The sequence below is a fragment of the Suillus paluster genome, assembly GCF_016628075.1.
Source record: "Suillus paluster strain FC165 chromosome Unknown EDB91scaffold_10, whole genome shotgun sequence".
Classification (NCBI taxonomy): domain Eukaryota; kingdom Fungi; phylum Basidiomycota; class Agaricomycetes; order Boletales; family Suillaceae; genus Suillus; species Suillus paluster.
The window spans coordinates 816,593-844,086 of NW_024537570.1; the positions used below are offsets into that span (position 1 = coordinate 816,593).

At 46.7% G+C, this 27,494-nt stretch overlaps 11 protein-coding genes across 11 annotated transcripts; 3 read left to right on the forward strand and 8 right to left on the reverse strand.

The window, feature by feature from the left end:
• Positions 1–2,689: 2,689 nt before the first annotated feature.
• EDB91DRAFT_1048415 (uncharacterized protein) lies at positions 2,690–3,427 on the reverse strand (the record flags this gene model as incomplete). Its single annotated transcript, XM_041313399.1, has 1 exon — positions 2,690–3,427. The coding sequence occupies one exon, from the start codon at positions 3,425–3,427 to the stop codon at positions 2,690–2,692; it is 738 nt and encodes a 245-aa protein (XP_041180544.1).
• Positions 3,428–4,751: 1,324 nt separating this feature from the next.
• EDB91DRAFT_1235850 (uncharacterized protein) lies at positions 4,752–8,817 on the reverse strand (the record flags this gene model as incomplete). The annotated part of the gene is made up of 8 exons (XM_041321377.1): positions 4,752–4,865; positions 4,911–5,098; positions 5,154–5,420; positions 6,328–7,498; positions 7,619–7,930; positions 7,978–8,193; positions 8,299–8,570; positions 8,643–8,817. 8 exons carry the CDS (start codon positions 8,815–8,817, stop codon positions 4,752–4,754), a joined length of 2,715 nt encoding a protein of 904 aa, XP_041180545.1.
• EDB91DRAFT_1115923 (uncharacterized protein) lies at positions 8,736–9,616 on the forward strand. The gene is made up of 3 exons (XM_041317948.1): positions 8,736–9,111; positions 9,161–9,410; positions 9,462–9,616. The coding sequence occupies exons 1-3, from the start codon at positions 8,929–8,931 to the stop codon at positions 9,512–9,514; spliced, it is 486 nt and encodes a 161-aa protein (XP_041180546.1). The 5' UTR covers positions 8,736–8,928; the 3' UTR covers positions 9,515–9,616.
• Positions 9,617–14,714: 5,098 nt separating this feature from the next.
• Positions 14,715–16,209, forward strand: EDB91DRAFT_1079658 (uncharacterized protein; the record flags this gene model as incomplete). Its single annotated transcript, XM_041315154.1, has 5 exons — positions 14,715–14,819; positions 14,877–14,942; positions 15,145–15,492; positions 15,632–16,075; positions 16,183–16,209. 5 exons carry the CDS (start codon positions 14,715–14,717, stop codon positions 16,207–16,209), a joined length of 990 nt encoding a protein of 329 aa, XP_041180547.1.
• A 59-nt stretch (positions 16,210–16,268) lies between these two features.
• Positions 16,269–16,623, reverse strand: EDB91DRAFT_1005713 (uncharacterized protein; the record flags this gene model as incomplete). The annotated part of the gene is made up of 2 exons (XM_041312313.1): positions 16,269–16,445; positions 16,585–16,623. Coding segments are annotated over 2 exons (216 nt in total), but the record flags the coding sequence as incomplete, so codon positions are not given.
• Positions 16,624–17,773: 1,150 nt separating this feature from the next.
• Positions 17,774–18,139, forward strand: EDB91DRAFT_1048188 (uncharacterized protein; the record flags this gene model as incomplete). The annotated part of the gene is made up of 1 exon (XM_041313374.1): positions 17,774–18,139. A coding segment is annotated over one exon (366 nt), but the record flags the coding sequence as incomplete, so codon positions are not given.
• Positions 18,140–20,910: 2,771 nt separating this feature from the next.
• EDB91DRAFT_1263353 (uncharacterized protein) lies at positions 20,911–21,473 on the reverse strand (the record flags this gene model as incomplete). The annotated part of the gene is made up of 1 exon (XM_041324446.1): positions 20,911–21,473. A coding segment is annotated over exon 1 (456 nt), but the record flags the coding sequence as incomplete, so codon positions are not given.
• A 13-nt stretch (positions 21,474–21,486) lies between these two features.
• On the reverse strand, positions 21,487–22,702 carry EDB91DRAFT_1115932 (kinase-like domain-containing protein; the record flags this gene model as incomplete). Its single annotated transcript, XM_041317949.1, has 8 exons — positions 22,634–22,702; positions 22,395–22,581; positions 22,308–22,338; positions 22,219–22,256; positions 22,129–22,162; positions 21,922–22,100; positions 21,660–21,865; positions 21,487–21,529 (listed from the first exon to the last, which is right to left on the reverse strand). Exons 2-8 carry the CDS (start codon positions 22,482–22,484, stop codon positions 21,487–21,489), a joined length of 621 nt encoding a protein of 206 aa, XP_041180551.1. The 5' UTR covers positions 22,485–22,581; positions 22,634–22,702.
• On the reverse strand, positions 22,420–23,398 carry EDB91DRAFT_1263357 (HSF-type DNA-binding-domain-containing protein; the record flags this gene model as incomplete). Its single annotated transcript, XM_041324447.1, has 6 exons — positions 22,420–22,581; positions 22,634–22,700; positions 22,752–23,084; positions 23,130–23,183; positions 23,227–23,296; positions 23,343–23,398. The coding sequence occupies 6 exons, from the start codon at positions 23,396–23,398 to the stop codon at positions 22,568–22,570; spliced, it is 594 nt and encodes a 197-aa protein (XP_041180552.1). The 3' UTR covers positions 22,420–22,567.
• Positions 23,399–24,587: 1,189 nt separating this feature from the next.
• EDB91DRAFT_1048156 (kinase-like domain-containing protein) lies at positions 24,588–25,586 on the reverse strand (the record flags this gene model as incomplete). The annotated part of the gene is made up of 4 exons (XM_041313372.1): positions 24,588–24,905; positions 24,963–25,178; positions 25,231–25,277; positions 25,421–25,586. The coding sequence occupies 4 exons, from the start codon at positions 25,584–25,586 to the stop codon at positions 24,588–24,590; spliced, it is 747 nt and encodes a 248-aa protein (XP_041180553.1).
• Positions 25,475–26,658, reverse strand: EDB91DRAFT_53551 (uncharacterized protein). Its single transcript, XM_041327632.1, has 3 exons — positions 25,939–26,658; positions 25,755–25,887; positions 25,475–25,699 (listed from the first exon to the last, which is right to left on the reverse strand). Exons 1-3 carry the CDS (start codon positions 26,535–26,537, stop codon positions 25,595–25,597), a joined length of 837 nt encoding a protein of 278 aa, XP_041180554.1. The 5' UTR covers positions 26,538–26,658; the 3' UTR covers positions 25,475–25,594.
• Between the last annotated feature and the right edge of the window lie 836 nt (positions 26,659–27,494).

Genomic DNA, 27,494 nt, shown 5'->3' on the forward strand with positions numbered 1-27,494 from the left:
CCGAGTTCAAGTTCAGAGACTTCGGGGACACGTCGAGCACCCTCTGAGGCAATCTCATTACTCAATGGTTTGTCAAAAGCTAATGTTTGCTCGGTGTTCATGTCATCTTTGTCGTGGGAGTATTGAAAGTCGAAGTTGGGAGCAAGAGTGGAAGTAACATGGACCGGGGAAGGTTCTGGTTCCCAAGAAAAACCTACGAAATAATCAGGGTGACCATGGTGACCATCATATGCAAAGATGGCATTTACCTGGGTGTACACGATGGCGCTCGCCAACCTCAGCCCAACCAAACTCCCTTTCACCAGCATTATCACTGTCAGTAGAATAGTTGTCGTCTTCACCACCCGCGCCACTTTCATCAGAGCCTGAAGTATCCGAATCTTCGGAATCAGATTGTTGCAATGAAAGGTTAGTCCCAGGTTCAGAGCCGACTGTTCGTAGGGACAGGTCCAAATAGTTCTCAGAAAGAGTCAGAACAATGCACGCAGTGAATGAAGGATGTGAAAGTAAGTTTAAGGTGGCTGAAGGTGGCACTGATTGTAGAAGATCATCATTGGCTGGCCCACTAGAAGAAGACTGATGGCCTCCAGCAAGGCTTTGAACAGCACTGCAGGCACAATACTTAGCGTCTTTCTTGGCCATCATGATTGCTACATAAGAATTGTTAAGCGCTTGCAGATCTGGCTCTGTTCCAGGTGGCACGATTGGTGGGCTGCCTTGAGGTGTTTGAAATCTGAAGCATCCACCCGTTTCGCAGAGTGATAAACCTGGTTGCAATGATTGATAGCTTGACTCGCCGCGGGCGATGTCCTGAAGTAAAAATGAACGCTTGATTTAAATACGATATGATGTTCCTCACCAGTTCGGCTTGCGGGTCAGGGACAGAAGATGTCTATTTGAATGATTGATCATTGTATCACCAGGAATGGATAAAGAAAAAATGCCTCACCTTGGCTTTTTTTCCCCTTCTGACGGGAACTTGTGATGGTAGAGCCCATACCGTTTGAGACGCTATACAGCGGAGGAGGCTTCTAAATATTTAACATCAGCCCCAACTGCATGGATAAAAAATTGAGCTTACCTGTGGATAGCTGCCATGGCCCTTTCGACGTGATTCTGGAGCAAGAGGGTTTGCTGAGATATTTGGTGTGAGGGTCGTGGAGCCCTTAGGTTGGCTTGTCTGCATTGGGGCCACCAGAGCTGCACCAACTTTCTCTAGTTGAGCATTCCTTCCTCCTGTACCTGCACCAGGACGACCAGAACAACAAATGGGGAGAGTGTTGACATCGGAAGATAGCTGCAGCGACACCAAACCAACTTCATCTGCTGTCTGCACCTTCTTTCCTTGCCCAGTGAGCGCTGGGATACCAGATTCCGCAACTTTGCGCTTTGCCTTCGTCCTTTTGGGCTAGATGTAGCTCGGGGACGAGGAGGCATGATTGAGACTGACAAAGGGTAGGAACACCAGTAGGTATATAAGCGACAAGACCCAGACAAAATACACTCAACTCTTAAGGGATTTGACTCAACCGAGCAACATGTCACACTCATAGGCAGTATGACTTGACCAGCAGTGTAAGTGACCACATTCCTGCAGGAATATAGTCGAATGGAGGATCGCGTGAGGAAAACAAGCTCAATGTTGTAACGTTAGTAATACTACATACATGTTTGTGGGAACAGCTGCAATGAGTCACTACTTCTGAGTTGATGGCAAGAAGGGGTAAAACATGTAATGAATACTACAATGCAAAAACGTAAACACTTCGCGAGCGAAAACCATATACTACTGTGTACACGAATGAAATCAAGATTGACGACAAAACTGGCCTAGCTACCCTGAGTTCGATGTCTTGTTCCTCTTCACAGGTTCAACAGTCCACTCGTCATTCAGACCGCGCTTCTTCACTGCGGTGCAGTCCATTTCCTTTACCTTCATGATCTCTCCTGATGCATGCACGTCCTGCTTATGCTTATCTACCAACCTCTTGTGGAGCAACCATTCAGGGGCCAGCTCAGGCTTGCCCTTAAGAAGTTCGGTGATATGTTTGTCCAGGATCTTGAGCAGCGCATCAAATTCAATGGGTCAGTGGAGAACCTGGCCATTGACACTGCTGATCTGAACTGAAAAATTGAGCCTCAGGAGGTCCATCCACTCCAGTGCAAGCGGAATAAGATCCTTGAAGTAGCCATCAAACTGCGCTTGGAGTGCAGCTTCACCCTCGCCCACTGTGTAAAATGCGACCTTGTTCTCAAAGCATCCCCCGATATTCCGGTTGCTCCACACATGCGGAAGCCATGCTTTCGAAGGGTTCAAATGGCGTTCTACGCCAAGAGGGCCACTGTACTCGATGCAGATCCAAGAAAAGACGTAAAATAGTGATTCGAGATCATCTGAATAGTCTTGCTTGATGAATTCAATTGCCAAAGGTGATGATGACGACACCCCTTTTTTGCAGTGCCGGAGACCAAGATCTTTTTCACTTGCTGCAGGAGCTGCCAAGACATGAATGGAATTGTGCCCTGCAAGTTGAGTCAGTGAATTTACTCCTGGATCAATGATCCACTTACTGTTCCACCGATAGCGTATGTATTCTCTGGTGTGATAGTTACAGCGAATTCCCAGTCAATCAACATTCCAAGGCTATTACCGTCGGCATCCTCGATCATCGCATTGTGGAGGCTGCAATCATGATGCAAGATACCCTGTCAATGCGCTTCCTGTTGAACTGGGAGAACAATCGCCGGTTAGTATCAACATGTATATCATGAAGGAGGGATGCTTACTGGCCACAATGTCGCGTATAGCTTGAATAAATTCCACCTTTGTTCGAAATTTATGCAAAGGTCGCCCCCAGGGCTTCATGACGAGCTGAAAATGAGTGCACCAAGTGCCGACTAAGCTGGGTAGCTCTTGATATCGGTAAATCTTCGTGTTGTCGACCTCACCAGTCGACAGCTTAACCTTGCTGAATTCTACAAGTTCTGGGATGCCACGGACACCCTGCATCTTCTTCAACATAGCAACCTCATTTAAGATATCTTCATCGTCTGCATTCCCAAGGACCCAGTGGTCCTTGATGATGTACTCTTCGTCATCTTTTCTAGCCAAGTAGCAAACGGTGCCACGACCAACCAGGCCATGACTCGAAAATAAAACCTCCAGGATATCATACCAGTTGTCGTTGACTTGAATTTCACCAATTGGCAACAAATTCGGAGGAGGAGGAATGAAATGTTGGGCAATAAAAGGAGCTAGCGAGGCAGGAGTGGCTGAGGGAAGCAGTTCAGAGGGGAGTGTAGGAAGACCAGTCCTGATATCAAGCCGCTCATCTCGTTCAAGGGAGGAGAAGGTGCTTGATAAGCCTGAGGAATCACCACTGAGAGTGTCTAGGCGACGTGAGGGTGAAGGTTTGTATGATGACATTGACTTGTATCCTGACTTGTCCAACTCCTTGTCTGACTCCTTGCCTGACTCTTCGCCTGACTCCTCACCTGACTCCTCTGACTCGCCTGATGCTGCATCTCCTGTCTTGGCCCGTGTACCAGATTCACCATGGGTGTCCCTCTTTTTCTGAACACGCAATCTCCTAGGAGGAATGGAACGATGGGATAACACAGGGAGTTTGAGCTGTCAAATATTCATCATCGTATCGAAACTGATGCACTCGCCATTGCTGAAGACAATAGCCGAGAGGATCTGCAGAAATTCATTCTTCTGTTGGCTGATACGAAATGGAGGGGATACGGCAGAACCAGAGTGGTCGTATATGTGGACACAAAGTTCATGATAGTGGTTGCATAAAGATAGCATGAGAGTGAAGTGCCTCCAGGGCTGGTGCTTCAAGATGATGTATGCCTTGGTATCAAGGGATTTTGCGGCACGCTTCCCTGGCCGGTACTTGCTGCTCGTTACTTCAGTGACCACCTTGATGCCTGCCCACCCAGGGTTTGGTTCATCTGACATAACGATGTCAGGTTTGCGGGGGATGTCTTCTCCCTTGATTGGGGTGGTTGAGTGGGCCCCACTCCATACACAATTTGCTTGCTTAGTTTTGAGTCCACCGTGTTCAGAAAGTGCTGCCGTGAGGGCGTTCAAAAGCCCCACAACTACATGCTCAGTAGTCAAGTTAGAATGGGAAGCACTGCCTCTGGGTGCCTGACTCCCCCCCCCCCTCAGCTGTCCCTCCTCATGTTTTTCACCCTTTTTATTTTTGTGCTGTTTTTGGGGTGGATCTGGCAGCCCCCAGTTCCACATCTTCACTTTGCTATCCCAAAGTTCCACAGAGTCTGTCAGTTGATGTTGACAAAACTGATTATCAATCCGCTCGTTACAATATTGAATCTGAGAGAGAGGGATCCGAAGATCCTCTGCACAAGGTGCTTGAACCTTGAAGGATTGGAAAATGATGGATAGAAGATATCCGATGGGGGTGCTTCGTTTGATATGACTTGTGGGCTCCTCGAGGACTAGTTGATTCAGCTCTTGAGTAGTTAGCCTGTCCATCGTCAGCACATCGTGAATTAGAGGAACTTTGATGAAGGATCCCAGTTTTATTCCGACCGCTAGTGTTAAGAAATATTGTTTCAACTTTGATTTTGACTTGAGAGATTTGGAGGGCATTGTACTCAGTGATGACGGTCAAAGGTTGGCATGGGAATATGTGCAAATTTTTCTTATCTCTAATCAAACTCGAGCCACAAAGCTAAGACTAGTATAGTGAAAAGTGATACAAACTCTTCCATAAAAACTACATTGAAAGAGGGAAGTAAGTGCTTTTGTCCCAAAAACGATTTAGCCATAACTCCGACGCATGCTCAACACTATTATAAGTGGTAAGGCGATTGTCTGCGGCGGCACCAAACTGAGGAACTAGATTAACGGGTGCATGCAGTTATGAAATCAGTACAACATCCCCTATGCAAGTCCCGTTAGACCGTCTTGCCCTTTTAAGGACATGCATCTGCATAGTTGGTTTGTGGATACCAATGATGTTGAAGCGATGAACATAGGTAAGAAACCGATCTCGCCATGCCCATTGTGTGCCAGTCTTGCCGAGGGGGCGAAAAATAAGTCTGATTTGGACAACAGTGTGTCCTGAGGGATGAGGTTAATAACAGGCATTGGGGAAGGACAAATGAGTATGACTTGCCTTGAAGACCGCTAGTAGGCCACGAGTATTCCGCTTTGATATTGACAATGATTGAATCATAATGACCGTGTGTCCCAGGTTCACTTGGCGGCGCACAATTGAGAGTCTGGGCTGGCCGAATATTGTGAACATTGTGAAATTCCGTATCTTGCAAGCGAAGTTTGAACCATACTTGAACTTTCTCAAAAGGAAGCGCAGAATTGGGTCCGGCTCTCCTTGGGCCGCCTATTGCATGGGTGTGGTCGCTGTGGGTGAGGAAAATAGACCCTGTGTGAATCAGGAGTCTAACAAGGGTGCGAGGCTTATACTCGTCCCGAGGGGATTGCTACTGGGTAGCGAGTCCTCAAATAAGTGCGAGGAAACAATGACCAGACTCTGTCTAGCAACCCGAAGGGTTCCGGTCCTTACTAGGACTGGGAACACAAAGATGCGGAGGGTTCCCGACGAGCGGAACTCAGCGCGCGACGAGTGGAACTACAGGGAACTAACGGAACTAATGGGGAACGAATGGAGGGAAAAGAAACTACGAGCCTGCAGGAGGATGATTGGGCAAAGTCGGACCAGGCTTGTGTCTGGTACTTGCTCCAAGTCGTCGGATCCGATGTCGGGCGTTTCGAGTGGAACTCACGGGGGCGGGAGCAATGCAATGTGATCAGGAATAGATTCGGGAAGATATTTTAAACAGTGAGTGGAGTACTGGGAAGTACTCTGTAAGTGGAAGTGGAGTCGAGTCTATCAGAAGGTAAAAACTAAGATCCCATCTATTGCTATCTATATAGGAAGGGGTTCCGAAATGCGATATGCTACAACCGGGTGAGGCTGTGAGATAAGGAATCGGTCCCGAGTAGCAGAAGGATCCGTATAAGTACCGTAACACATGGGAAATGAGATAGGAACATGTTAGTGACACGGGGAACATAGCTAGTACTCACCAGCGAGGATGGAAGGACATGGACAGGATGGAGGAGGATGTTCCGAAGGCTGAAGGAATATAATGCGTGTGGTACGCGATTGTTCCGCTGGGTTCCACTGGGTTCCACTTGGTTCCGTGTAGCGGACGGGTCGGGGAAGATGCGGATGGGTAGTGGAACGCGTGGGAAAATGGTGGGAAGGCATGGGAAATATGCGGGATATGGGCCTACAGTGGGGACGTTCCCCACATCGCATCCGAAACTGGCCTCATAATGCAGAAAATCAGATAGCACTGGTCGCAAATCTGGCAAGCCAAATTTGAGGGCGACATCATCAATAGTGATGCTTTGGATGGAAGGTTTATAAGCTAAATGAAAGGTGGTGCGCCCAACAACAAACGAACACAATGGTAGAGGTACAGAGCCCACAGGTTTGTGCTGCAGGACCCAGGCGATTGCAAAATGATTCGTAATTGGACATGAGCGACCATGCTGAATTGTAGATAAGAACTCAACAGGTATATTGTCATCCAAATCAGCGTTGTCAGCGTCCTCGTCATCCATATGACTCCCTGCTGCATTGGCTAATGCCTTGACATTCTGCTTCTCATCTAGAAGGGTGGTAGCGAGCTCGAACCGAAGACATTTATCGAGTCGATCGAGATGGCGACATATCTGCGGATCATAATTGTTGTTGTTACTTGATCTCGCTGGGTCCTTAATCTCAGTGATATGCGCGTGCTCGGTAACATCTGCAGACCACTGAGCCGTGACTCCAGAGTTCCTAATGCTGGGTACAACACTCTGCATAAGCTCCAGTTTCAGTATGTACCAATTATTGATCACTTTGTTGCCCTTGCCACGATGAACCCCAGCATCAATGATTGAATCTTTGTTTGCATGGAACTCGTTCAACGCTGCTGAGATGTGCACTAAGTTGTTATCGTCGATGGATGGTGACTGTACAAGATAGCGGAAATCCATGAGTGCGCGTACGGCGATGAGAACTCCATGGGGTGCTGCATCTGCACTAACTGCAATGATAGAACATTGGATGTCTCGTTGACAGCAACCCGTAACCTGTTTGAGTTTTGTGATCCCTTCTGCAAAACACTGAAAACTGGTGACAGGCTGCAAAACGGAAAAATGGAAATCCATCTCCAACTCCCCAACACCAAATATTAACCATTTTGCGTCATGATCCCAAAATTCCTTATGAAGGACGTGAAGTGTCTCGGGTGTGAAGAAGCGGGACAGATCTATAATCACCCAGTCCTGCCAAAATGGCTCAAAGTCACTGTTCAAGGGGAATTTTTGCGCTTCCTGAAAGAAGGCTTGTAGATCAGATGGATTGGCTTGTGTGCGAATGACGGATAGTTGTGCAAGGGTGGTTGACGCCGTGCGAGGTTCATGGCAAAAGGAGTCTCCAAATTGCTTGTACATGGCCATGGTGACCAGAGAGGTCTTTCCACCAACGCAGGCCAACATCATGGCTTCGAGAGTATTGACGATATAACTTGCAAGTGGAGGAAAACAATATTGGCTCTGTCTGACGGGATCCAAGAGCATTACACCACGCAGAGTGGCCTCCTTGAGCGGTTTGAGGACAATATCTAGACACTGATGAATGAGGTGATCCGCCAATACACCACACATGCACTTATTCTTGTGGAGAAACTTCGGAACTGGCAGCAGGGCGGTGAGTATGAAAGAGTTGGATGATGATTTGAGTCGCATGTTCATGTGTATATTTGCAAGGCTGACAAGGAGTGGGTGCGCAACGTGATTGCCTGTCAAAACTGAGATATTTGTCTTGTCTGAAGACAATATTGTCCCAAGCAATGTAGCACCTTGGGGAAGCGCTGACTATTGAAAATTAATAAGACTTTAACATACTATGCGAAGGTACCTACTTGCATGTTCCATGCATCATCGCCTGTCATCCACTCGGTATACACACGACAGAGCCTTTGCACTATGGAATAAACCTTGCAAGGCGTGAAGTCCAATTGATCATGAAAGAGAGGATGGTTGAGAATAGTAGATATACACTCCAGTGGATCGTGCCAGTATAAAATAATGGGTGATTTTGTTGAATGCAATGCAACGTGGGCCGCTGGGTAACATTTCTGCTTGTCCTCGTAACTCCTTGGCCGAGCGGAACGACAAAGGAAGGTCCTTAATCTGAATATTAGTTAGTGAGTTAGATCTGGATAAAGCAGCTGATTCCTCACCATCTTGAGCGATAAGAAGGTATCTATCTTCCCCATACTCAAACCGGAATGCAGTAACCATGATGCAATTTCCCAGTCTTGCTTACAGCTAAATGGATAGTAGAGGTTTGTTTTGTGATAGACACTATTTTCATTGGTGTTGAACAGGCCCAAGAACATATGGCCCATGCCATATGTCTCTGCAGCACCTGGAAAGTAGTCGGTAACCTCACCGTGCATTTGTTCTTCAATATCCTTCATTGGGGTTCCGCTAGCCTCATCCCATCCTCCACCTACAGGTGAGCCCCGACCACCATCATCAGTGTTTCCAAAATAAACATCATCATCATCCTCTTTGTATGAACCCCTGACATCATTATCTGACTCCATAGGATCATCTTCAGGTGGTAGGTGAGATTTCAGCCGAATTAACTCATCCAGCCAACTATTGCATCCAGAACAAGGCTGGCTCATATGATGGGCAACAGCGGTGTCGGTTTTGAATCCATCTTTGCCACAGGACGGACACTGGAGAGACATGAGTTACAGAGGAAAGGTATGTAGACAGTATACTAATACTCGCATTGACTCCGGCAATTTCTGGATTTGCTTTTTCTATCAAGTACACCATACTAAAGTACATAGTAACATATGTCGACCTCGCCTGTCAGTCTCAATATCCACCACAACATTCCGTCTACCTCAAATAAGGCACTCCATTGGTGTTCTCCATGCTACACTCAGCAGCATCCATCAGACACTTGCCGAACTGGAAATTCTGGCGCCGCCAGTGTCTCTGACTTGTATGATATCGCTGATGCTATTGGTTCCATGGTATGTAGTAGCACTATGTTTCTATCAATAACTATATTTAATTTTACAGATCATCGATGATACAGAGGATCTTGAAGCAAACCTTGTCATGGAACTCGCCAGGGCTAGACGAGAGAAGCTCCTCACTGAAAAGTCGCTTGCTGACTGTGTGGTCCATGAGCTCAAACTCATGGTGAGTTTATCAAAGTTCAAGTCAAGTCTTTTCGAGCAGAAACTCGACCGGGTGGATGTAGGATTAGGATACATGCGGATCGCTTTTAAAACGCATGGTCTTTCTCACCGCGCGCACCATCTCTACGGTAAGCCTGGGAATACATTGAGATCCACAGTGTTATACTAACAAGCCACAGGTTCTCTCGTCGAGTTAGGGGATAGTCATGGTATCACTATTCAGCTAGATTGATGTGAGATACTATGTTGATTTGATTGTCGCAGAATTTCTGTAGTACCTTGTCAAAATTTAGCAATAGTGTTTTGTACCGTGTATTAAATTCAAGTGTTTCACTACTAGTACTGTCTGCGCTGTGAGCTACTGTGCAAAACAATTGTCTGTGGGGAAATTTGACTAGCTAAAAATTCAAATTACTACAGACTTCAATGTTTTCCGCTGGCAACTGGCTAGTTCTGTCTGTGATTGGAAGGTTGTGCAAAGTATGTGTCTGTGCATGTATGTCCATTGTGGCGTCTGTCCGCACTGTGAGCTACTGTGTGAAACAGTCTAAAATAGCATTGTCTGTGGGGAAATTTCCAGTTTGCTGATGTAGAGCAAGATGATGAAGGTCACAGAATGTGACATAAGAGTTCAATGCTGAGGAGTAGGTTTGATTTGTTGACCTGTCAAGGGCAAGGCTGAGGTTAATGGAACGCTCATAAATGAGACACTCCATCGGCCAAGCAGCCTGAACTGGCTGCTTAGCCTTTACCAATGTATGAATCATTTTTAGATACCCCCAGCACATCCTGAGGGGGTTGAAAGGGTAAGATCTGCAAACCGGGTGAACACCTCATTGCATCTGCTGCCCACCAGCGAGAGAGATGGTCAGCGACCACATTATCCTTGCCTGATATATGAAAAACCCGGAAGTCCACCTCAAAGGCAAGGATGATGTCAATGATGTCCATGAGAAGCTGATTAAATCCCAGTCTGCCCGACAATGAGTTGAACATATATACCGTGTTGAGACTATCAGTGTAGACAGCGAGTTGACCATCCTTCAGAAGACGAGTAACAGTGTCTTGAATAGCAGAGGCAACACAAAGTGCCTCAAAGAAGATATTGTGGACAGGTGGGTGCTCTGGGAGATTAGATTGGAAGCTGAGGTTGAGAGTAGGATACCAGAACCCCATGCCCGATCCAGAAGCATCACAAAAGACTGAAAGGATGTTGGAGGGAAGGGGATCGAACTGCCAAGATACTGATTTAAATAGGTAGATGCCGTCAGAGCGTTCTAGGTGAAACGCTGCACAAAGCAGCTCTTCAATGACGCTTTGGTTAAGCCATAGCATACCCTTGGAATTAGTTTTCCCTTTGATCTTGGCATAAACAGCCAAGAGCCCAGGACACAGAAGTGGACAAACATTCAACACCCAGTTGAGGGATCTGCTATGTGTTCGAAATCCCGAAGCGACTTCCTTTGCTTGTACCTGGCGAAGCTTTGAAGCTCCCGTACTAAACCTCTTTTGGACTCCTCCTTGAGCGATATTTTCATCAAATTCAGGTCTACATCAAATCCTATGACAGGAAGGGGAGACCCAAAAATCTGCTTCCATTCCTCATGAGGGATGCCTAGTTCATCCCAAAGGAGAAGAAGAGCAACCATGTCCGTGTGAAGCATTTTTCGATACTTGACATAGTAAGACAAGTCTCCCACTTTGGCAAACGAGAACAAGTCATCGACATAGATAAAGGCTTGGATGAGATGCACAAAAACTGCTATCCATATTACAAGCAACATGAAAGCATGGAAGATACATTGAGAAGCGCGACCTCCAAACACATTGGCTCGATCAATCCACCATTCACCTTCAAAGGTGACTACTTGTTTGATCTACCAAAGTGGATGCATCGGCATGTGACAGTATGCCTCAGAGACATCTGCCTTCCAGATGAGTAAGGCATTGTTAGGGTCAACTTGACGGTATTCGCAAATGGCGTCGCCGAGATCTTGGACGTTATCCAGAGTCACACCTGCTATATCTTCCTTCACCATCATAGAGTTGAGTGAAAAGTTGCTAGCACTATGATTGGTAACTAGCTGAAATTTACCCCCTTCTTTTGGGACCACATGAATGGGCATGCTATACATGCCTGGAAGAAGGTGAGGACTGAAGGTAGTAGAGTATCTCCCAATTGATTCCTCCTTCAAAATTTGATCTTGGAGGAAGGTATGTTCAGCCTCTGAGGATGGAGTGGGAGATGGAACTTCCCAAGTTGTAGGGTAGATCCCAACTTGAGTGTCAGCCCAAGGCCAGAATCCTTCCTGCAAGCCTTGACAAACCGAATGGACAAATGGAGGATTGGGATGGTTTGCAAGAGAGGAGGGTTTCGAAATGGTCAACATTAATAGGAGTAGATACACGAAAGAGATGAGGGTTTTCTGTGATAGTGGCAATAGCAGCAGCATTCTCGAATTCAGCAAGAGGAGGACGGGGAAGAGGCTCTGCAGTCTCAGTCCATAGAGCTGTTCTGCTAACAGATTTAGCATCATCTCCCCAAATCATTCACCTCCTAAACCATTGACCCCAAGTGATAGTTTCATTTAGATGCCTTTGCCACGGGGCAGTCTCCACACTTATGTCCTCCCCTACATTTGCTACAGACATGGAACCGCATGCAGTCAGCAGATGACTTGTCGCATGCCCCTCGGTTCCAGTTGTGACAAGGTTTGCCACGTCCAGACACGTCTGGGCGCAAAAATCTCTTTCCATCTCCTGAACCCTTTCCTGAACCTCTTTCTCCTGATGAGGAGGAGAGTTGTTGTAGCTCAGTGAAGGCGACCATCCCGAGTGATAATAAGTGAGTGGTTTTGAGTCAGCAGAATTCAGAGATGGCATCAAAGTGGAGGTACTTTTGCCCCTCAATCTTGAGCCGACAGGCTTTGTCAAAGTTGATGATTCTGGAGTGGAGGTTATAATGGACATCAACGAAGAATCCAGAGAGATATCATTTGTATCCCCGCAACTCAGGCTCCTTCCATGGCATAATGAAGGTAAGAGCTTCGACCCAGAGATCAGTGGTGATACTCCAGTCTCCGTAAGTTTTGACTTTGTAGGTAGAAGTCAGTTGGGACAAGGTAATTTCAAATCCTTTTCCAAGGAGTTGAGATTGTTTCGGATCGACAGCAGTGGAGTAATGTCTGGACAGGACTTTCTTGAGATCTGGAGCTCGTCCCTCAAGTAAGAGGGTCCATTGGGACAATGGGAAACTAGGACATCCCGGTGTGGCTGTAATTTGCCCTCAATAATACCTTGAATCTTCTGCCCACTCCTCATAACAGTCGAGAGTGAGTTGCTCCGCCCTTTTACTGGAGACGTGCTGAAACTGATCAGGTTGGAGCCAAGGATAGAATTGGATTCGGTCGGCAGTAAGCTTTCGCCTTTTCCCTTGCAGGACGTACTCATGGTCATCACCAGACTCATCACTCTCTGCCTCTTCGGTTTGAACTCACTTTCGAAGTCTTGTTTGAAGTTCTTTCTCTTTAGCAATTGACTCACTTCCAGTTTGCAATTTTGAATCTCCTCTGTGTGGCTCATCAAAGAATGTTCTTCCCTGGTCTGTGGAAGATTGATTCCCATCTGAGGCATGGTCAAGGAGTTCAAGGAAGTGCTGAAATCCCAGTTTAAAGTCAAGTTGCATGAGAGTCTCTGATTCTTGAATCGCTGCTTGGAGGATGGTGTAGGTACAACAAGTGCAGCAGAGAGAAATTGATCTACTACAAAGTTGGGTCTTTGCTGCCTACTGCCTCACTTGAGAACAAGCATGTTCAACCCTAAAGGGTATTGCTACTGGGGAGTGCTAATCTCTGTCTAAGTGACCCTATTCAACCCTACCGCAGGTAGGATGAGGATCCACAAAAATGCAGAACAAGCGGAACAAGCAGAACAAGCAGAACAAGCGGAACAAGCGGAACAAGCGGAACCCAAGCAGAACTCAAGTGGAATGGAATGGAATGAAATGGAACTCGAATGGATAAAGTGTGGAACGTACTGATTTGTCGGAACTCACAGGTCAAGTTGAGGGAAGTATATCACAAGGTTAGATTGATAGTGGGCATAAGTCAAAGTGGTCCTCCAGTAAGGCGAAGGAAAAGTGGGAAGGTAAAAGATGGGATTCAATAAAAAAACACCTAAGCCCTGAGTACCACTACTTAAAGGGAAGATTATTTTCCAGGAACACTGAGGTACAGGTAGTAAACTTCTCAGGAAGCGGAAGTGAAGGCAGGCAGTGCACATGGGCGCAATACTCTGGAATAGGGGTCCATGCCATAAGGGCATGTGTCAGTGTGATCTGGATAATGTTAGGAACAGCGGGAAGAGAGATACAGCATACCAATGGACCTGGAAGGATGGGGACAGGACATGCGAAGGTTGTCCAATGATGTGCAGGAATATTGGATAGTGCAGGTGGGTTCCGAAGGATGCACGGGAATGCAGAACCCATCGGACGATGCGTGGGAAATGCGGAACGTGCGGAATATGCGGAACTGATGTGAGACGATGCGGAAAGGACAGGGTTTTACACCTACAGTGGGGGAATTCCCCACAATGGTTTGGATTTCCAAAAGGGCATCTCCCTTCTGAATAAACCCTTTGGTGTAGTTTCTGACGAAATGAAGACACCAATTGACAGAGTCTTGGTCGAACTCCTGATGGTCTCCTGAAGCGAGGTTGGAAGAAATGGTTTGGGTTCCATTGGCAGTTTCAGACATGAGAAGGCTTTCGATATGATAAAGATATGTGCAAAATTACTCTAGCAAGATAAGTAATTCAAGTGAGAAGAGAAACGGAACTCAAATCTGAAACAGCGTACCTAGTGAGACAAGCAATTCAAGTGAGAAGAGGTGAGGAACTCCGCTTCACTCAGTCTCACTAGACATAGACCATTTACTCCACTAAAGGAGGTGGCAATGAGGATTGCATAAGGCATATTAGACATGCTGAATGATGAACGGGGCATCGGCCAAAGGTGGTCAAGGGACTGGCCCTAAATGAAGGCAAGTTTCGGGTAGACCTGAAGGACAAAGCTGCTGAGGAGCGTGCTCATCCATTTACCCTGGTGTAAATAAAGTTAAACTCGACTAAATCGCATTCAAACTCCACGGCGGTGTCGCAAACCTCTGTACAATGTACACTTGCATAGATCTTCATATACACATTGACGATGTGCAACCAAACTCACATTTTCAGGGCAAAATGTATGTCTGCTGCCATCTCAGCTGTCCAAAAGACAGTTTTTCACTTGTGTAAGTTCCCGTTGCATATGAGTAGGAAATTTTCATTGATGATCTATATAATCCAGGGCACATCTTGTCATCTCAATAACTACAAAGTTTGATGGATATCTGACCTTCTCATTTGTGATTTCAGGTAACCATTCTTGTGCTATGCGTGTTTATCACCCACCACCTCAACCTGCCCCTGCAGACAATATTTTCATGCATCAGGCTGGTGAACCTCCAAACATGGGTCCAAACCATCCCAATAACCAGGTGTGTTCGTTTCCGTTCATTTTAATCAATGTGCTTATTGAAATTCTCATGTTACAGCTTCCTGGCTTTAGTGCTGCCTTTGGTGGGTTTGAATCTCGCATGATCCCCCAGGGTCCTGCCCAGGTATGTCTCCGAGTCCTAGGTTTCACATTTTGCAAACTGACATGTCCTATAGAATCAATATACATATCCACCACCTCTCCCTCCTCCATCATACCCAACTCCTGCAAGGGCAGCATATTGACCCTTCGTTAATGGACTATGACAACGAGGATGACGAGGATGAATTCCACCTGTGTCCACTCTGCTTGAGCATGCTGCCAAGCCAGCCAAAAAGATCACAGGGAGCCGTTGCATGAGCACTGTCATTCCGACTGCCAAAGCCAAAGGCAAGGCACATGCCATTGACAATACTGCCCCACTGGTAAACTGCAAGTGGAAGACCCCATCTGCACCTCCCACTTCCTCTGACTCATCCAAGAAATGTGGCCATCAACAGGGAGCACCAAATTATAATGAAGATGAAATTGATGCTCTCCTCGATGCCTGCAAATCGTGTTTGCCTGTGGGTGTGAAGAGTTGGAATGTTGTTGAAGCAATCTTTGCACAGTGGGTGAATGACAATGACTGTCCAGCTCACTTGTCCAAGTCCCTCAAACTCAAATTCAAGCAAGTAAGTCTTCTTTCACACATTGTTTGCCATTGACCTAATGGATTATTCAAAGTTTGTTTGAACAATGAAGCCAACAGGGGATGCAGAATGTCCTCCTTACATTGACTAAGCACATTACATTGACACTTTGATTAATGAGAAAGCTGGAACTCGTGATCTTGACGATGAAGAACTTGCTGATGAAGTTGTTGAAATCTCAGATGATGATGATGATGACATGACAGTGTCAGTCCTTTCCAAGACCAAGCCAACTCAGATCAAGCTTGAGGTCCAAGAGCCTTGTCTTGGCCCCACTGCTTGCTGTGCAACATCCCCTGTCGTTTCTTGTCCCCCTCGCACATCACACAGTGCAGGGGTTGACCTTCTGACAACCATCTCTGCATCACTCAATCCTTGCCTTCAGGCTGTCCGAGATGAAGAGCGTTCGGCACATGCCATTCAGTCCATGCAGGTCATGTCTCTGACCACTCAGCTGCGTGATGCACATGCAACCATTAATAATCTTCATGGCCAGCTTGCACAAGTTGAACAGGAATGTGCTAACACTGAATATCATGTGGACCGTGTTGAGACCAGCAATCTGGTCAGTTCCACAAGGGAAGGCAGTATCTGCCACAAGGTAATATCCAGTGGGTGTCTCCTTGTGAATTTTTTTCGTAAATAAGCTGTGCAACCTGCAAGTCATGCCAGCTCCCTGGGGCATTGAGTCAACATTGAATAATATTGCCTGCATTAATTAATGAGTAGGAATGAGCCAATAACAAGGAGGACTCAGACTGACCATCAGCTGCAAATGCAATGACAGAGCTGACAAAGTGATCATGCAGCCAACCATTGTAGGTGGCATTCTCAATCTCTTGGTCACTCAAAGTCTGCACTGGTAAATTAAGTCCGTCGAGTGTTCCAAAAGCACCATTCAATAATGGATGACGTGCAGTGATAAGATAATTTAGCTCTCGGAATTCATCGCCCGCAGGCCACTGGATGATGCCTTCGGGAATGTGCTTGAGTGTGCAAAGGAGTATTGCAAGTGCAAAATTCAGATAGCATGAGACTGCTTGGGATTAATGCAAAAATTTGCATCATGCTGACTTCTCGCATGGTGGAATTAAGCCAGTGAAGGACAAGGCCCCTGCAGAATCAAGTGAACAGCAATAAGCTCGAGGAACAGCAGTGGTGGGGATGTCATCACGGGGAATGGGTGTGGTATTTCAAATGGTTGTGAAGCCAGCTGAGGAGGTGATTGAGTGTCAACACATCAACCCCCATGGTTGTGATGAAGGCTCGGTCATTACAAGCCAAGTATAGAGCTTGCCAGGGAGTATTGGCATGGGGATTGGGAAGTAGGTCACCTCAAATGAGGTATGTTCTTCTTGCTTGTTGGCGTGTGAGATGTTCACATCGTGATTCTTTGGCTCCTGAAAAAATCACTGCACCAAGTACAGCTATCCTGTGCCTTTGGACTTCATCTTCATCATCTCTCTCATCCTCCATGAGCTCAATCATGTGGTATAGCTGGTGCAGATTAACTTTGTCGTCATCCATTTGTAGGTCTAGAAATTAGAATTATGTATCTAGAATCTAGATATGATTGGTCTGCGGTTTGGAATGCGGTTCTAGATTATGTGTACTGCAAGCTGAATCTCCAATGAATAAGATTTGAAACAATATTTAGGATTCTAAATGCTGCGGGAAGTCACCCAATCACAAAAATTTTGCCACTTCCTTGACCAAAAAGGAAATTGATACAACAATTAATAGTGGTAGTCAGAGTGAACAATTTTGAGATGATTTAGTGTGCGATTTAGAAAACAATTTCGGACACTGATGATTGGATTTGACGTTGAATCACATTGAATCATCGAAGCACCTCTGGAGGCGCTTCACACAATTCTGAATCAGATTTTGGACTGTAAACAGCTGTTATTTAAAAATACAAATACATAATTAAATATACTTGTCCTGCAAGTAAGCACCTGAGCTCCCTGAATCCGTTCAGGTAGTGGGGTGTTCAAAGTAACTGCAATTTTCACACAATTTTTGCATTTTGAATCATCCTGTAATCGCACGCTGAATTGTCTCAAAATTGTTCACTCTGACTACCACTATTTGCATCCTGGACACTCATTAGGCGCTGAGACAGCTTTTATATGCTATTCAGACATTGCTCACAACACCAGGAGACTCTGAACTTGACTTTCTCTATCACCTATACACCATGGTCAACTGAAGAATCAGCAATGATATCAAAGAATATGCCATTCGACTCTGAGATACTGGATGGGAGTTGGAGGATATAAGTGAAGCACTTGGTATTAGTGGGAGGAGCTGCTACCGCTGGCGACGGATATTCAAGGAGTTCAGTGCTGCCACAAGGCCTCCATCTCCACTCACTGGCCATACTCGAACAATTACATGTGCACTGTTGACAGCTGTTGAAGATATCTTTGCAGTCAGGCATGATATCATTGTCAGTACTTCCACCCTCTCGTGCAACCTCAAAGAAGCTGGTCTCACATGCAAGATCCTTCGAAAACTTGCTTCCGGACGTGATGAGGCCCAACAAGAGGAATTCAGAGGAAGTCAGAGCAATGATTTCATCAGAGATGGCTCAGAATTCGTCGTCATTGATGTTACAGTAACATGAGCATTACGTGTCATTTCATTCTTCGGACTGGTTGAGACTTGGACCATGGTTATGACTATTCTATTTTCATCTCTTCTTTTGATCCCATTGTTCTGAAATGCAAGAAGCTCTCGTTTCTTCCCCTAGATCACAGGAGCCACAGCTTATCCCGAACCCTATGCCCCACCCACTGTTTCGGGGGGATTCCCCATGCCCTTTGCCCTTACCGTTCAACCGGTACTTCTTGCCTCTTTATACTTATGACTCACACAACCCTTGACCCTTACCACTAACTCGGTATTGCCTCCGCTTACCCTGTACCCTTACTGTTCCACCGGTACATCACCCTTACATATATATATACCTCACTTGTAAAGTAGACAGATTCTCTAACTTGAATCTACTCGGTTCTCATCTGATACTTGTCGTTGGGTCTGAACTTCTCTTATCTAAGAGAACTCCCTTCGTACACAGAACCATCTTCTCTTGAGACGATACTCTTGAGTTGAACTCTATCTCTTGGATCGTATCCTCGAGAAACTCCAATTGACTCTACGCAAGTAAGGGCTTCAACCCTTACTTAGACTTAGTGCAGGAAAGCTCCTTGCTGAGCTAGCGCCGAAGGCCACGCTTCGAACGCCCCTTGCAAGTTTAGTGCCGCCAGATCTCATCCGAGAGGTTTCGCATAACAATTGATGAAACCAGCAAGAATGACTGGACATGTGCACAGCACTATGGATGAGCACCAAGGGGACATGATTCTGGAAGCTCCAGTGATTCATCGTCAGTGCTCTCGTCAATGGGCATGGCTGCCATGTTACATGGTCTTGCTGGGATCTTGATTGTGTGCTTTTTCCAAACCAGGGCGAGTTTCGTTCTTTTTTCCATGGTAAACAGGTTGGTATGACACGTAGTAAAGGTAGTACTAAGGGCTAAAAGCGCCTGAAAAATGTGTACAAGTTGCAGGAAGCCTACTACAAGCGTCCAGGACACGTTATATCAATTTCCTTTTTGGTCAAGGAAGTGGCGAAATTTTTGTGATTGACATTAGTTTTGCAAACAGCTGTAAGTTTCGTATTTTGTTCTTACACTGCCCTGCAACTTCACATGGCCAGTGCTAGCTCACCTTCACATATTTCCGACTAGTTACAGTCCTTTCAAGTAGGGTATAACACGGGTGAGGCTTGCCCGGGTGCTCACCCGGGTGGCACTCGCGAGTGGCTCACCCACATGGGTAGTAGGGTACGGGTACGCGGGTACGGGGACCTGCATAACTTGGGTATCCGTCACGGTGGGTACCCACAGGTAGGACACCCAAAGTTGTGGCTGGGCTGCTTTGACTCGATATTTGCTCATTACCCGATGCAGTCAAACTGTTGAAGGTGTTGACTAGTCACTGTCGATCTATCATAGACTCATATTGCTAACTGACCATGTTTCTACCACTGATATATGTTCAGATAACAGGGCTCATATTTAAGTTGCGAGGCTCGTAACCGTTGCATCTTGCAACCCACTGGCAACCACCATGTCGGACGCCTCTCCAAGTATGTTGACGAGCGATCTGGAGCCTGACGCCTCGCCAACAGTACCGAAGACATTCCAAACAGTACCGAAGATATTCTCAATAGTACCAAAGACAGAGATCCCGAGATTATCACTACCCTTGAAGATGGCCACAGGGATGACGAGCTCACCCGTGAAGAAGACGAGGCTGATACTATCCTCTGTCCTGATTTGATCAATGCACATCTCGACACTCCCTATATTTCAAAAATTGAGCTGAAGGCTGCGGGTGGTGTTATTCAATACTTCGCAAACCTTCAAAGCTCAGGTAGCTGTCGGATCATGGTACAACACACCTCTCATGAATGACCTTGGTGCTGTCACATCAAGCATGTGCACAAAGATGGTAAAGGTCAAAGGCAAGGCCTCAGGGAAGGGAAAGGGCAATGAGATCATTCTTGGCTCGGATTAATCTTCATACATACATTGTTTTTCTCCTCAGTGCATGTACATACCCTTTTCATGAACTATGTTCACTCACCGCGGGTGATGACAGTTGTCCACATACTACTACTTGATCTTGACCATGTGCGGCACTCGTGTTGATACATGTAACAGTGTCTTGATGGTACACTTTTAACCGCTTATCTTCATAAGCGACGATTCCCTGAGTACAAAACAAGGATGAGTGAGAAGCAGATCATGATGAGATTAGTCATACATGCGGCAGATGAGAGGGGGGACTGAGTGAATAATAAACAGCCAGTGGAACTATCGCAACAAGTCGACGACAACAATAAGCTATCTAAACCAGGAGGACCAAGATGTCACTACACACTACAGCTTCTGCGATAAATAAGACATCATAGTTTCACGCGAAGAGGGAGAAGCAAGGGATCAGCGCACAAAACTATGTACACATATAAACTGAAATGAACGTGAGGTAAAAATCATAAAAGAATGGGAGACCGGTTTTGTGGCTGTGTGTGGGAGACGCGTAGCTCGCTAAAGGCCACATGGGAACGCTTAGCTCGCTTAAACCTCGATTTAGAAATTTCGCGTGGTTCTGTCAATCGGAGTTTGAATTTCAAAAAACCGTTCTCCCTTACTATACGACCTCACTGTCCAAAATTGGTTATATGTAAAAATTGAGCCACAACAAGGGGAGGAACACCAAGCAAATAGAAAAATGTGAAAACAACAATGATGTATATATGTACTGTAATTTATTGTGTATACATAAAAATGTGAAAAATGCGAAAATATAAAGATAGGAAAAATGGGCAATGGGTAAACATGGGAATGGGAAGGTGGAGAATGGAGAAATGGGAGGAGGAGGACAGGAGGATGGGAGAATGGGAGAACAGGAGAATGGGAGAACAGGAGAATGGGAGAACAGGAGAATGGGAGAACAGGAGAACGGGAGAACGGGAGATAGGAAAGCAGAAAATAGGACAGAGACACGGGAGAATTTTTTGGGAAGGGCAAGAGTCAACAGCAAGACACAAACAGTGAGACTGAAGTTTACCTGGGACACTGGCTTGCATCCCACTGGCCGAGGTATGAGGCCACAGGATTGCAAGCCAGTGTCCCAGGTAAACTTCAGTCTCACTGTTTGTGTCTTGCTGTTGACTCTTGCCCTTCCCAAAAAATTCTCCCGTGTCCTCTGTCCTCAGAACTAAAATAAAGTATATAGTATTTGTAAATGTAAGATTCAATACAAATAAATAATATGTAGACATGTGCCGAAGGCACAACGGGTGTGGGCTAGTGTTCTAAAAGCAAGAGCAATGAAACAAACACGTGGCTCCGAAATTTAGAGGTCCACACCAGTCGGATCGAACCATCCACGGAGGTCTTGCTCAAAGTCTGTCCGATACATGGATAGGTCTAAATCCTCCAATGCTGACATAGATTGGATGAAGTCCGAAGACATGAAATTGGGTGGTAGATCGGCTAGATTGGGTTGCGGTTGGCTTGCAGGGATCGAAGCCGGAGGTCCTGATGGCGTTCCGTTCGGAGCAGGGGACAGAACTCGTCGTTCGGCATGCAACAAACGCTACGGCTTCTTCGGACCGACGGACGATTGATACGAGGCAACCAGCATCGCTTTATGAACTCCCAGTCGGCCGGCTCTATTCGTGACTCCTTGGGAGGCTCTGGTTTCTTACCTCTGATGACTTGTCCCAACACTACATTGTCCTTCTTCACATTGTAGTAGGGTACTTTGCCAGTCAATACCTGATAAAACATGCGCATTGAACAGGACATTTCGAACTAAAATTTAAGCTACTGACCTGCAAGGTGATACTGCCAAATGAGTAAATGTCGCACTCGGTGCTGAGCGACACCGCCGACGCCTCGTCTTCTTCTTCTTCATCGTCCTCTGGTACTTCAAACAGCTCTGCAGCTGCCCATCGGATATTCCCCTTGATAGAGCTCGTGAAATACGAGGTGCCAATGAACTCCAAAATAACTAGTCGAAAGGCCAAAATCAGCAAGACATGCTCGTCCGTTGCCATAAATCAAAACATTTGACTGAAAAGTTAATCGGGCGTGAGCGACGGGTATACCTTCTGTGTGGCCGTACGCACCCCTGTCAGGTCCCCGTGGACAATTGATTTGCTGTGAACTGAACCGGCATCAGCTTGTTCAAACTCCAATGGAGTGAAAGACGACTGACGGTATTGCAATCCGAGGGCGATATCATTCAGCTAGCGTGTGTCAACAGGTCAGCAGGCGGCTGGGACATACTCACGAAATGGCTTACAAGGGAGAACCGATCTTCATATGACAATATGTCTTGTTGGCGCTCGAGAAAGCCGGTGAGTGTTCCATTCTCAGCCCATGGGCAAATCATTGCGGGATAGGGCCCAAAGTCATTTGCTACTCCCCAAAGTGGAAGAATGCAATCATGTTTGAGACGGCCCCCAAACTTTCAGCTCACGACGCACTCTCTAAGTCGAGTCATCATTCGATAAATTGACGTGCCATGGAAGAGAACATTACCTTCGTGTTTCTTCCGTACTAAGGCCTTGTTATCGGACTCGAAAGCGCGAATGGTCTTCACTGCTACCTACGTCTTGGTCAGGATGATACGGCGGGAAGTGTCACAAGAACAGCATACCTGAACGGTCTCACCTAAAATACACTTCCAGATATCCCCAAAACCTCCGCAAGTAATCGGATAGGGCGGCCTTCCCCGAAGTTCGTTCGTAAGATCTCTCAGCGGATCTGACGCAGAAACCGGTGATTCTTGGCTGGTGGGGTCCGCTGTTACCGCTGTGTTCGAAGTCGAAGTCGAAGTCCGGGTAGTCATGCGAGTCACGCGTTCTCGGGGATTGAGTTCGAGAGCTTTGCGTTTGATGGCGTCGAGGAGATCTGGACGGGCACGGAGGAATTTGGGATGACTGAATTCCCAAGTCTGGGAGGTTGTGGATGTGCGTGGGGCGCGTGGGGCCTGAAACAAGATGAAGATGGGTATGGGGTCTTTACATGGACTTACGCTCTTGATGTGGTGAAAGCCGTACATGTTGAGTTGGCGGACGAAGCTTGAGAACTGTATGAATGTGAGCATAGCGTGTGGGGATCAGGGCGAAGACGGACTTGTTGTGATTGAAATAGGAGTAGAGGATGCTCCTGCTGAACTCGCCGACATTGGAAACGACAAAACTAGACGGTGTGAATAGAAGTGCGACAGTTACAAGGCATCGCTCACCTGGTGCCAAGTTCAGTCCAGGCAATGGAATGCTGGCCGTTTGGATCGTTGATCATCCTGTTCTAGTTAAGCAAGACATATACAGAAAGGGCAGAGAACGCACCGATAAAGCTTTGTGACAAAGTTATTTGTGCCCATTGGTTTTCCGATATCGCCTAGACTCGGGCCTGTAGCTGGGGTAGGTTTTCCACCTTCATCAGCGCTATCGCCTTGGTCTGCCATGGAGTAGCCAGCTACGGTGCCAGGATTATCATAAGGGGAGTTGATATTGATCTGATCTGGAGGCTGTGAGCTTGTGGCAGGAAGTGGCTGTCGCGAGGAAGAGGGTTCGCTGAGTGGAGCTGAGGATGAAGTCGCTATGATTGGTGCGTGAGCGTGACGATCATAGGAGCGGTCGGAGTAGTCCCCATAGTATGGAAATGGAAATCCTGCTGTGTCCTGCTTCATGTTGTTGATAATATTCTATGTAGTCCATGGATGATTACAGAGCTCAAAAGTTTCGTATTTTATCCTTGGCTTAAGCTTGCACTGCCCCGGCCGCCGCATGTTTTCCTACATCAGCAAAACACTTTTTTTCCCACCACCAAAAAACCATACACCACCAACTGCCCCGCGGTGGGGGATGGGCGTGACATATCACGCACTGCCTTCTCTTTTGTTTCCCTTTCTGTCCGTACTTCCATCATTTCACGTGTTCACACTATTAACCTTTGTCCTTATCTATCACCATAAGTCCTCATTCATTATTTGTACTTACGCTTTGTCCGTTCTCTCGCCGTATATAAATCCGCATGTATTTCCCGTTTACTCAGTAAATTGATTCCCTCTCAGTGATCCGCACTCTCGCAGCCGTCCGAACGTTCCGTCAAAGCCAAAGTCTCTGTTTGTTTCACCGTCCGAGCTCTAGTCTTCTTGCTACTGTCTTCTTACAACTTCCCTCCTCGATCGAATCTCTCGATTCCCCTTAGAACTCAATCAAGCCCTACAGATATAAGTACCATTTGTTTGGCAGACACTGCTCTATCCGTCCGCCCGACACGCCAAGAAACGAGTTCAACCAGCAAGGCAAAAAAAAATAACTATGGAAGGTATATGAACGCGTATTATAAACAGCCTCAAGTTCCTTTAGATCTACAATAAATATAAGCTAGGTGCCCGGGTGAAGGTACGAAAACAACAAGGACGCCCGCCAATGTCCAATAGTGAATGAGCGACATCACCATCTCCAAGATTATAGTCCAATAGTTATGTAATTATTTTCAAGCGTGGCCTTACAGATAGACCAGGACTACTTGCAGGGTGTGCAGCAGTCGAACTAGGCGTCTCATGGCCATCGAACAAGATTAGGTGTAATTTAGCTCGAATGTGTTGGATGAATTCCAAGGCGGCGCCAGCTGAGGGCCGTTCATTCGGTGATAACGACCAGCACCGACGGATGAATGGCCAAAGTTCACTGACGAGGGGGGATTGGGACGGGCAATGAGGGGTATTTCCTTGTTGGATCTCTCGTATGATTATAACTTCCCGTTTGATCTCGTGCCAAGGTAATTTGCCCGATAGAACCTATGAAGAACACCATCATCAACTTCACCGAACGCTCGAACAGATGTGGATACTCACTTGAAGCATGATACTTCCAAGAGAGTAGATATCGCTGAGCGTCGTGGGCTGGAGATCATCTGACAGGAGCAGCTCAGGAGCTGTCCATCGCACTGCGCCTGGATACATAGCGGTGGCTGCGAGGTATGTCGTGCCGGTCTGTAGGTCGCCGAGCATGCTTGATAGTCCGAAGTCGGCGATACATGCGGTCATGTCCCAGAGGATAAGAACATTAGACTGTGACGGATGAGTTCGTGAGGTGATGAGAGTGGGCTGAGGTTTTACGTACCCCAGTGAGATCTCCATGGGTGACGGGATTGTTAGGATAAGAATGTACTATAGGGTTATACTCAGAATGAACCAGAGATGAATTGAAACAAGACGGACAGTAAGTAAGACCAGATGCAATATCGTCCAGCTGGATAAATAGATCTCGTTAGAAATAGCGGGCAAATTGAAGTGATGCGATCATACCAGACTGAGTTGCTCAACGCTAGTGATTGTCGACCAGTGTTTCTCCAGGTGATCAGTCAACGTCCCATTCGCAGCCCAAGGAGCAACGAGGGCCATCGAAAGACCAAAGCCAAAAGCAACGCCCATGAATTCCATAACATTCGGATGACTGAGTCTTCTCCAGATGCCCATCTCTCTCCTCAGTCTCTGCAACACGTAATTACAGAGCGGTGCAGATCATCAATGCTTTGACGTACCTTCGAGGTCTGTTTGTTAACTTTGAATCTGAAACCCTTCACAGCAACCTGAAACAGACATCTTATTAGCGTACCGCCATCATCAATTCATATCTGTACGAACCGCAATGCACCGGGTACCATCATCGTAGGTACATTTCCAGACATTACCAAAAGCGCCCCCAGCTATGGGATCAAGGCCGTAACTCCGACTAATCCACTCTGTCAAGTCGATCGCTTGGACAGGTGTCACTGGACTGCAGGTCAATCAGTAGGGCTCCGTGATATTTGCACAAATAAATCATTACCTTCCGTTGGTATGTGGAGATATGGGCGTAGGAAGCATACCAGAGAGATCACTAGTAAATCCGCGCTTGCGATTTTCATCCCCTTCGAAAAGAACTGTGCCATTCGAAATATAGTGAGGAATAGTGCTAGTGTCTGACTGGTCCCGAGAGAAACTTGGCAGATCTGCACGACCTGGAGAGAAGTAAAGAGGAGTGCTTGGGGACGGTTGTCCATGCACCATCTGATCTTGACCATGTGCGGTACTCTTCTGGAAGTCAGAGGGGCGTAGAGGGGAATCGGGGGTGATAGGAGGGCGACCAAGCGTGCTCTGGAGATATTCCATGTCCAACCGCGGCAACTGGACACGCGACGTGGAAGATTGCGAGTTGGGGGTTGAAATACAAGGGCCTGAGTTGGGGGAAACCGGGGTATGTGGGAACGTAGGAGTGAATCTGTTAGGCAATGTCAGGTTCCCTCTTGCAGATAGGTTGGGTGGGTCAGATATCCCCGAGCACGATTCAGAAACATCGCGAGAGGTTGCTGTTGAGTCGAGCGCGACGAGATGGACGGAAAGAAGAGGTACGGGTTGTCGGTGCTGGGCGCTCGATGGTAAGACCATCTAGCTGATAAGCCCTTCAAATCCTGCACTACCTGCGAGTCCAAATGTCTGAACGCAATAACTAGTAGATTTACATACAACCTAAATTTTACCAGGCTCGTTGAAGTAACAGCCCGACAAGTGAGGGAGGTGGTGAGAGTACTGCGGGGGAGAAAGTCGTCCAGCTGTCAACTTTGTACGTTGCTCGGGCGCTTGTAGCGCGCGATACCGATGCTGTAAAAGACAAGTTACACGCTGTTCTTGGGAAGGGCTGTTATTACCGGTACCTATGTATGTACCTTGAAACGATGATGACCGGCATTACAAGTACTTTCGTAAACCTGCCTTGCTATCGTTCGCAATAACGGTATTGGATACCCACAGCATTGGAGAGTAACATTAGAGCAAGTGGATCGAACACCATCCAAGATGATCTAACTCTGTTGAAGGGGCTCGGATACTCTCTTTGCCAAGCCGAACGTCACAGTACGTGAATACTGTGCAGTACAGCCTATTGATAGATGTAAGGGTATATCGATCCTGTGTTTCGTACTCAAGATATCGCCGCAGTACGAAACACAGGAGAGCGATAAGCAGATCATGATGAGATGAGTTATACATGCAGCAAGATGAGAGGGGACCGAGCAAGTAACAAACAGCAAGTGGAACTATCGCAACAAGTCGACGACAAAACTAGCCTGGGTACGGACGAAAAGTCATCCAGCTGTTATTAACGTCCACGTGACCCAAATATGACAATTTCACTACAGCTGCTACCACAAGCTATCCCAGTCAGTGTCCATGCTTTCCAACTCAGCGTCATCCTCCGTAGTGTCGCCTTGAGTGCTACCTGGGTCATTACTAGGACTTTCCTCGTATTGATCAGACAAGGCCTTGGTTGATAGAAGTATAACTAGGGATATGCACGGGTTTTGGAAACCCGCGCGCATCAGTAAATTCACACATTGCTTATTTCAA